Source organism: Cajanus cajan, chromosome 5, assembly GCF_000230855.2.
Source record: "Cajanus cajan strain Asha chromosome 5, NIPB_CcT2T_4, whole genome shotgun sequence".
NCBI lineage: Eukaryota > Viridiplantae > Streptophyta > Magnoliopsida > Fabales > Fabaceae > Cajanus > Cajanus cajan.
The window spans coordinates 13,147,170-13,158,036 of NC_138521.1; the positions used below are offsets into that span (position 1 = coordinate 13,147,170).

Sequence of the window (10,867 nt, forward strand, 5' to 3'; positions counted from 1 at the left end):
CACAGTCAATACGCTAATTGCAATCTAACCCAGTGACCCTGTTTATTTCCCATGCTGTACAGTCCACTAGTAGGAGGTCGTGCCTATTAGTTTAGATTAATATCCAGATAACAATTATCACATTTTATGAAGCTTAGTATCATGTTACGCTGCAACCTTATATTACCCAAAAAAGAGAACACAAATGCGCTTTTCTGCAGTTCTGTAAAACTTTGTGAATAAATATATATAAAAATAATAATTTATATTTTATCGTTCATACATGACTGTGGGACAATTATTTCCCTATCTATAATTGGTCTAATATAACTCATTTACTTGGTAATACAAAACCCTAGAATTTTCTTTAAAATGTATACCAGATTACAATTTGAAGACTTTGGAAAAAGTGGACAGATTGTGATTACAAACAAAGCCTAAGAAAGAAGAGGGAGAACCAATCATTTCCCCCAATCAAAAGAGATTTGACCAACGGGACTTGCAAGAGTTTCTGGCTTACACTTGCCAACTCATGATTTTCAGCTGACAACTTTCTAGACAACGAGTAATTTATAATCTGATGAGGTGGGCCAAAAATTGACGTAAGACTCCCTCCTCCATCCACGATCATTGAAAGATACAATTATTTTGTGAATACCAAACAAAGACACAAATCTCAAATAAGCCTCAGTTCATACTCTCCGGCCATTGTAATGTATCTCACCCATGGAAGAGCCTGATACCCACTTTTCTCAATAATCTTCAAATACCTTACCTACAAACCAATACATTTACATGGTTGATTAGCACCCAGATAAATTAATCAAAATCTCACTTAGGCGAACTAAAACATCACAATATATGGTAAACATAATAATTTCAACATTATATCATGTGGATGTTGATGTTTCATTCAGATTACCCAGTCGTAAGCATTTCATTTTACTACTAATTGGTTTATGTATAAACTTAACAATAATATTATGTGTATTGGTTTCTCGTCCATTTTATGATGTCAATTTCTTTCTTCCCATTAGTAATAGTAACTAATAATTATTTTCCAATACAATATTATCTATAAACACTCTTAGTGAACTGAATATCAATTTAATCGTGAAAACATGAATTTCAATTTCAAAAGACCCTTCTAGTTCACTAAAATAGTTGCTTCATGCCTGAAGAAATAATTATTTAGTGGATTACGAGTCAAACTTAGTCTTTCAAAATTGGTTTATAAGAAGATTGCACCTTACTTACATATTCTATTATGTCATTTTTATTAATCAATGTGAGATTTTTAACATACTTTTCTCAAGCTGAAGACTAAAGATCTTGAGTGTGAAATTTGCAGGACTATATACATTTGTGTGTTGTCTGATAGTGACCCAATAGTGGGTGACACTATAGGCCCAACAATAATCAATAATCGCTAGGATGTAAACTCTGATATCATCTTAAGAAAATGAGTTAATAGTCTAACTCAACCTCACAAAATCAGCTTAAAAAATATAAATTACACCTCACTTATATACTCTATTATAGTTCTAAGTTCTATCACTAGACGATGTGAGATTTCCAACAACAATCAAAATGACAAGTGAGACACCAACAAACAAATAAAGATAGGAAAGGTCTGGGATTATATCATATATGATGAAGAGCATGAACACTTCTTGTTATAAGTGTCAATGTCAGACATGCTTCTGACACTAACACCTACCTTATACGTTTAAGTTGCTCCTCCTTCAGTGTTCAATTAAAAAAAGTAATTTTAAGTAAGCTCAAACACTTGAGCTGACACCATATGAATGAACATAACAATATTGCCAAAACCATATTCATTTGATCGGATATTTTGTAAAGAAACCAAATATTTATTGTTAAAATAATGCCTCTTACTATATTTTGGTGAGGCTCACTATCATAGGAAAAATATGAACTTGGAAGAATATAAAAATATTAATTATTAATTAGATCATTTGTTATGTTCATATTTCATTTTGCTTTGAGTTTTTCTCTCCGACTCTTTCTTAGTTTTATATATATATATATATATACACACACACACACACACAGAGAGAGAGCTGTTCCAGTGTCCTATATTTTGGATATTAGTTGTGTCCAGTCTCATGTTTGTCTGAGCTACAGGAAAGGAAATATATAATACTGGAACTATTCATCTTTAATCATATAGAGATGCATATAGGTATAAAAATTTTGAGAATATAAGGAAAAATCTGTAGATGTATCAATACCTGTATCCCAGACACAGTAAAATATGGTATCTCAAATTTTACACGTATAGGAGCTTTTCTCTCAGGAGCTGCTTCCTCATCTATTATACTGGGAAGACGAAACTCTGCCCTTAACATGTACTCCTGAAGTATCAATAAGAGGACCAAATCCATTAATTTACAATCAAATTCAGGCATCAAATACTGTTATTCATGAGCATAATGCCATTTCCAAGTGAATTAATACCTTGCCTCCAGGAAATGATCTTATTTTCCAGATTAATGCATCTTTTTCAGGTGCATATGATGCAGTTCCCATTGATGTCCGAACACTTGGATTGGTTGCATCAGCAGGCACAGGTAACTCAATCTCGACATTTGTGGCAGTACTGTGAAATTAAATAATCTTAGTAGTTGAAGTAAATATATTTAAAGTGATTTAAAATCTAGAGCAAACAACTCAAAGATCGGTACATAAATTTAAGGTAAGCAGCTCTCCCTCTTTCATGAAGGAAAAATCAGAGGAAAAAGGAATAGATATAAAGGGGGGAAAATATCAGTACCTACGTTCCTTAAATTGACTCCTAGTCTTTACCATAATCTCAATCCGGCTTTTTGAATGCTTTTCAACTTGTGCTTCCACCCAAATTAAAGGCTTAACCTGGAAACAAAGACCATAGAATCAAAAGGCATAGGATAGCTTTTATTCAGTATGTGTAATTATGTATACTAGCACGAAAAAGGCACTTCGTATCTGCATTGTATTAAAAGAAAAAAATAAGTATATAAAATAAAAAATTACTCATAAAAAAAGTAGTTATTGAAAAATAAACAAAAAATAAAATGATCCATATAAAAATGAAAACCAAAAGTAGTTATTGAAAGTGATATCCCATTTTGTATATTAGTATAGATTCATTAGTGTCAAGTTTTTAAATTTGATTAAAAAATATTTTTTCTAATTTTTTAAATTAAAAGGGTATAATGGTCCAAAAAAGTGGAGACCAAGGTGGTTACCAAAAAGGGTATCCCCTTTATATATTAGTATAATTTTTTAAATTAAATGGGTATAATGGTCCAAAAAAGTGGAGACCAAGATGGTTACCAAAAAGGGTATCCCCTTTATATATTAGTATAGATATTACATCACTACTCAAACAGAAATTTATTTCATATCAAGAGAAGATGTACCTGTGTACTGAGCCTATATGTCATTAAATCAAATGATCCATCAGGAGGGATAAAGGAAATTGTTCGATCATTCTCAAACCGAGCCAAGCGCACACACCTTCGTCAAAAGTGTCAGCACATAATTTGAGAACTAGTCAAGAATAGACATAAACATGATTGTATAAAGTATATATTTAAATTTGCACTAACAATCAATCAGTGAATATAAGAGAATCAAGCATACATACTGATGAAATTTGATGTCCTCCAAGTCAATTGCTTTTCCCTTGGTTGTTCTACCTTGTGCCTCTAACAATACTCTATCATTTAATCCAAGTTTACACTCAGGCATACCACTGCATTATCAAGCCACGGATGGAATATTAAAGTTTAGATAACACCTCAATCACAGAATTTTATAAGATTAATAGATACTTCAAAATGATCGTACAGTCTTTCTAAATCCAAACCAGTATCAACTATAAAAGTAGAGTGCCAAGTAGTAAAATTTATATATATTATAATTGATGTGTAGCATTTCATACCATCTTCATAGAGCATATTAGTTATGAAACATTGCATATTTTGACATTTAAGACTTAATCATCGAGTGTTTTTACTTTGTTTATGCCTTTTGTAGGACATGTCTCCCTTTGGATGTTTTATATGTTACAACAGTATGTATTTTAGACTCAGGCACTAAAAGGGGGAAGGAAGTGGCACTATGAATAGTTAGCTCTCCCATATGTTTTGACTTCAGGTTTGAATTCTCCATTTTCTTATTTCTATTTCATTTTGATGGCTACTTGTGAGTAATTGCTTTGTTGTAGGATCGAGGCCTAGCCCTTGACCATGTTGATGTTAATTTATTTAGTTTGATGTTTCATTTATTTCTCCCCTTGATTCTTTCTTTACTGAATTATATATACAAAGGCTTAGAAAAGAACTGAAAGGTGAACCATGTTGGACTTATAAGGGAAGGATATAGGTTTTAATTCATGACAGTAGAATTAATCTTAAGAGGATAAAATCAATTAGCAAAGAACATAAATAGTTTAATTGAACATAATTATCACAAAAGTTGGGATTAATTCAATTAAATACATCTTCATGTCTCGAAAGAGAATAAAGATTACCTTAGGTTAACTCTCCTTCAAAGAGAATCAAGGAAAACATTGAAATAAGAAAATTAGGTTAATAATAAGTCTTGGTGGGAAACCCGAACCCTCAAAGCTTTCTAAATCTTGATTTTTCTTATTTTAATTATTTTTTTGGCTTAAATATTTTTAATCCCACAAATATGAGATAAATTTATTTTTGGTCTCTCAAATTTAATATTGAATATTTTACTCCCTATAAATTTTTAAAAAAATCTCATTTTATTCCCTCTGATCAAATGTCATCAGTAAATTTGTGAAACAAAACCCATTTATTATTGAATTTGTCGCATAAAATTCATATACTAGTGTCTTGTTAATCAAAATATCACATTAATCTCAATTGATGTTACACAACTGACTCAATCTGTCATGGCCAGTGATGCTACCAGTTGTCTTGAGTGATTAAAAATATTAAATTTAAATTTGAGGGGTCAATAACAAATTTACTGCAAATTTTAGGGACTAAACATATATAAGCCTTTTTATTTTCAGCTTGACTCAATTTTCAATTGTTTTTCCCAATTCAATCTTCAAAAATTAATTCCCTTTCCTTTTGCTTAATTTTTATTGGGAAAAACCCAAATCCCACATCGACTAGAGATTAGGCAATTGAATAGTATATAAGTGGAAAGCAACCCTCACCTTACAAGCCGGTTTTGTAGGGTTGAGTTAGGCTTAATCCACTATTCTAACATGGTATCAGAGCCATTTAGATTCACTTTAAATGGGCCACCCACCATTGATGCATGTGCCATAGGCATGAGGGGGTGTATTGGGAAAAACCCAAGTCCCGCCAATCCTAAATCATTAAAAAGGGCCACCCACCATTTATCCACGTACCAAGCCTGATAGTGCTGGAAGTGAGGGGTGTATTGGGAAAAACCCAAATCCCACATCGACTAGAGATTAGGCAATTGAATAGTATATAAGTGGAAAGCAACCCTCACCTTACAAGCCGGTTTTGTAGGGTTGAGTTAGGCTTAATCCACTATTCTAACAATTTTAATTAAATTGTTATAATTCCAAAGCCAAAACAGGTGATCCATGTGAATTTGATATCATTATCAAAAACGATAGCGTGCACTTGTGGGGTAACATATCAATAACTATTCCCTAATCATGTATTATAGCACCAGCTTCTAAACATTTTTAACGGTATTGAATGAATAAGCAATACAAATATGAGTAATCAGTAACAAAAAAGAACATACTCCAAAATGCTATTTAGCTAGACATAATACAATAACAGTTTTCAGAAATATTGGATACATACATACACAAGTAGATACAACAAAAAAGACCCATTGCAGAAACCAGAAACCAGAAAACCAAGGTCAGCTGGTACCCATAAACCAACATGTCAGATAGAGCAATGAATTCATGGATACTAGCGGTAAGGCTACTTGAAACAAAACTCTGTTCTTCAGAAAAGGACTAAGTCACGTTGAAATCACTGAACAGCTGAACAGAACAGCAATAGAATTACTAGAATGGAAATTACAACTTGAAGAATCATTCCTAGAGCTGAAATGAACTAACATAGTTAACGTGCCCATCAACTAGGGGGAGGAAGAGTAGGAAAGTATGATAGAAGAGAATCAGAACCAATAGGAAGGAAGAAGAACATTCAGATTCATCACACCCTCCCCCTGGCAATGGCCCCACAAAAATCACCTCCCTGCATGCATATTCATGGGGCCAGTCCAATTTCTTCAAACACACAGCCAATGGGAAAATTGCAGCACTAATAGTCTATGTGGATGTTCATATATTAATATGTGATTATGAAGCTTAACTTATATCCCTTAAGAAGAAGCTAGGAGGTGTGTTTGCAATCAAGGATTTGGGTACACTAGGACATTTTCTGAGCATAGAATTTGCTATATCTAAAGGACGTATATTCATAAACCAGAAAAGTATGTACTCGACTTGCTAAAGGAAACTGAGTTATTAGGGTGTAAAACAGTAGAAACTCCAACTTCAAACAGACAAGGAACAAATAAATGAGTGAAAACTTGCTTAGGAAATAGAGTCTCTCATCCATATCACACATATATATATATATATAGAAATTCTGTACAAGAGGTTTCCCATAATTAGAGAAAGAATATTACAAGATCTACTAGATATTTGGCCTAATTACCCTAATCACCAGGACTGGATCACTTTGCAGCTGTTTATAGAATTTTGATTTATAAAAAAGGCTCACCAGGAACTGGATTACTGTATGAAGTGGATACTTACAAATAAAAGCCAACCCAGATGCAAATTGGGCCGGGAGTACCATTGCTAGGATCTATACTCATTATTGTACTGTTGTTGGAGGGAACCTTGTTATAACACAAAATAAGAAATGTGTCACAACACAAGGTATAGTGCTTGTAGAGTTGAGAGGGAATAAAGAGACAGAAATAGGATGGAATAACTTGAGTGAAGTTGCTTTCCTTATGCAGTAGATCCGTCAAGCATAACATCCATATATACAGACTCTAAGTTTCCCTGAGTACTATTATGTCCCTGTTTCATAGTGAACATGAATGAGAATGTATTCCAAATTGCTCCTATTTCTAAATTACGTGAACAAGAACAACTTGCCTCTGTTTTTAAATTCTCATTTCCCTCTCACTTGTTAACCTTTCTTCTACTTCTCAGTTCTATTTCTCAGACTTGTTATTTCTTTCCACCATGACATCATCTTATTTCTTATTTCTATAGTATTTCATATTTTGATAATTAATATTAGGGAAAAAAGTATTTAACCCCCTTAAACTTCACCCCTTTTACAAATAGACACCACAAACTTTAAGTTTATTCCAATTAATCCTTAAACTTTGTCTTGTTAGCAAATGGACACCATAAACTTTAATTTTATTATAACTTATCCTTAAGATTTACCATTTTTACAAATAAACACATTGATTGCAATTTTATCTTCTTTTTTTTTTTTGTTAAGTCTCTTATATTACATTGAGATTAAATTACTAAGATAAAAAAAATATATCAATCATTTATTTATTTTAAATCACACTTATTAACTTTTTTGGTACATATATATTAGTTTTATTTTCATATACATTAAAATACCATATAATTTAGAAGAAGAAAAAAACAAATAAAGACTTCCTTTTATTGTTTTTGTCATTCTTTTTTTTTTCCTAAACTCGTATTTTTATTTTATTTTGAAGAAAAAATTGTAACATAAAAAGAAAAAGATTAGTGAATGATTGATATTTAAGATAAATAATTTAACTTTAAATTGATAATATAAAAACTTTGTAAAAATAATAAATTATCAAATGTCAAAATCAATTAGAATGAAATTAAAGTTGAGAGTGTTTATTTGTAAAAGAAGTAAAGTAAAAGGATTAATTGAAACAAAATTAAAGTTTATAATGTCTATTTACAAATCAGATAAATTTAAGGATTGATTATGATAAAATAAAAGTTTATGATGCCTATTTGGTAAAACAGTAAAGTTTACAGTAGTTGATTACTCTTTTCCCTTAATATTAATTATTACTATGTCTTTACTCTTTAATTTTGTGTATTTTTCTATTTTTCAGTACTTATATATGTGTATGATATAAAATTATAAATTATGAATATTGTTTTCTAAACTTCACAATGGCAGCCACCCTGCTATAGCAATTTTGAGGTTAGCTGCTCTGCCACTATTCGGGATTGACTACTTAGGCTAATGTTTACTAAGCTCTGAACTTGTTTCAAATAAACCCTTTAAAAAATAGATAAAATAATATTGGATCCACTGAACGCAGTTGAAAACTGAAAAGACAACATAAGGATGCCGGAGACATTGGAGAAATGAGCATTGCTATAAAGCAACACAACAAAGTTACCATCATTATGAATAGATGGTTGATATTACCAAAACTAGAAAACTACTCAAAATTCACCAAGAACCGAAGATGCAACAGATCTTTAGTATAAATGGAAAAATGCAGCCCAAAGGAAACCAAACAGAATCGAAAACTCAATAACAAATGTAAGAATACGACCAGAGACACCAGACACACGTGCACACAGCTGCAGATTGACACATCTAAGAATGGGGAGGCAATTGGAGATTGACACAACAAAGAATTTTTGAAAGAAGAGATCACATAATAGATGTAATGGGGAATAACTTATGAAGAAGTTCCATGGCACTTGAAGGATGCCAGAAAAGATAGTTGAAAGTTAGGAAGAAGCTTGCCAGAAGTTGTTGAAAGAGTAACTGGGAGTTGAAGCTTGTGTGAAACATTGACAGAAAAGTTTGCTGGAAGTTTGTCAAAAGGTTCACTGGCAGTAACAACTTGCTAGAAGAGGTTACCATAAGAGGCACAGGAAACTTCTACTATTGAATCTTCTTTCAAACAAGTAGCACTCCATGCTTACATGTTGGTAGTAGGTTCATACGTGTGGTTTTTTAAGGGAGTCCCTTTGTGAGAAATCAGAGTGCTCTATTGAGCTTTCTTTTTCTTTTTCTTTTTTTTTTCCGGTTGAAGGAATTCCTAAACCTCCAATGCTCCTTGAATTTCCACTCTTCATAAAATCTGATCCATCCCCCCCACCCCCACAAGACTGAAAATAAATGTAAACCATATTGCTAACACAATTAACTAATAGCCCATGTCTGGCTTGAAAGTTGAAACTCTAGTTCTGAGAGAAAGTATAAAGCAAACCTCAGATATGTCCTCATCCTCAATGCCCCAACAACATCAGACCTAATTATTTGTCCATTGCTATTGACAAGTATGTTAACACTCTCCACCACATCCAAGAAAACCTGGAAAAAAGAAAAAAGGAACAATATTAATTAGTAGCTTAGACCATGAAGTTCAAGTCAAGATGATAATCTAATGGCCACCTCATTTTTCTTGTAGTTTATCCCTTCACTGCGCCAGGATACAGCATTTGTCACGGCCATGGGAGGCCTCTGTGTAACTTCCATTCTATAGGCATCCGTCTTGATAAACTCACTAAGAATCTTAGCCTCGGTGTATTGGGGGTAGCCAAAGTCCATTATTTCATCAAGTAGTTCATACTGTCAAGGACACATAATCAGCATTTCACCTAGAAGAATTAACTCCACTCAAAGAAACCATTGAAAGGCACAGTAGCACTTTACCACAACAACAAAGTTATCCCGAAGAGATTCCTCTTCCAATTCTTCAAAATAATGCTTAAACACCTGCCTCAAAGACACAAACCATTTCATTCCGATCAATAATCCCCGCAATAGTAACTACTACGCCAAAGCAAACCAAGTTTTGAATTCAATAACGCTTACATCAACAGTACGGTGTAGGAAGAAAAGGAGGCTAGCTGCATTGCAGTTTTGCCTGGTAGCCGTCATGATGAAAACATTGCTATGCTGTATAAACAAGTAGGTCACACCATTATCATATACAACCGGATCTTGAGACTCCGGATCCCCCTGCAACAATTTCGAAACAAACTTCACTACTCATCTTCCCAAAACACAATCAATTATCAATTAAGCATTGCAAAGTGCAGATAATTGAGGCGTTACTTTGTACAAAGAAAGAAATAATAAATTAAACAAGAAAGGAACCTCTTTCTCGATGAGTTTGGTGAAGAAGCGTTCGGCTTCGACGGCGGAGACATCGCCGCGGTAGTCGCGCCAAATGAGGACGCGGCCTTTGATGTCGAGAAGGAAGAGAGCAGAGACTGCCCCTGCCATTGGATCGGATCGGAATCGGAAAAGGATCGAGATCTTAGAGGGAGAAACTTTGGTTAGGGTTCAGCGATGCCATGTTTGAAGCTAAACCATGGCTATTAGGAAATGGATTTTGTTTCTTCTTTCTAATTGGAAATTGGAATGTATGTTCGATTCGATTCGATTGAGGGTGCTTGCGGTGGGTTGAAACTCGAGAGCGCGAGTGCGAAGTGCCACCATACGACGACGTCCCACCAATACGCAAGTACGCAAACGGCAAACTAGTATTCAAAGTTTTTTTTTTTTTTTTTAAGCTTAGATTTAACTTTCGCTAGTGTAATTTACTCATTTTTTTATTTTTAAGTCTATATGAAAAAATTGTTATTATTTCAACCTTAATCTTTTATAATATTTTAAAAATAATTTTTGTCATCAATTTTTATTTTAAAAATAATGAAATAATTATTATATTTCACCTCAATCACATAAGTAAATTAATTTTAATTTTTTTAAAATAATGTTAAAATATATTTCATTGTTATCACTTTTTACATTCTTCATGCACATGTTTTCGGACTGCGGAACCTCGCGTCTTAACTATTATCGGTGGTGGAGCTAAATCATCAACCTCCCTTCTTTGATAA

The 10,867-nt window shown here is 33.0% G+C and overlaps 1 protein-coding gene across 1 annotated transcript; it reads right to left on the minus strand.

Moving 5' to 3' along the window:
- Nucleotides 1-200: 200 nt before the first annotated feature.
- Nucleotides 201-10,492, minus strand: LOC109791768 (AP-1 complex subunit mu-2). Its single transcript, XM_020351116.3, has 11 exons — nucleotides 10,119-10,492; nucleotides 9,834-9,980; nucleotides 9,672-9,734; nucleotides 9,411-9,587; nucleotides 9,226-9,329; nucleotides 3,632-3,739; nucleotides 3,405-3,501; nucleotides 2,777-2,874; nucleotides 2,461-2,602; nucleotides 2,235-2,357; nucleotides 201-754 (listed from the first exon to the last, which is right to left on the minus strand). The coding sequence occupies exons 1-11, from the start codon at nucleotides 10,245-10,247 to the stop codon at nucleotides 656-658; spliced, it is 1,287 nt and encodes a 428-aa protein (XP_020206705.1). The 5' UTR covers nucleotides 10,248-10,492; the 3' UTR covers nucleotides 201-655.
- Nucleotides 10,493-10,867: the final 375 nt, after the last annotated feature.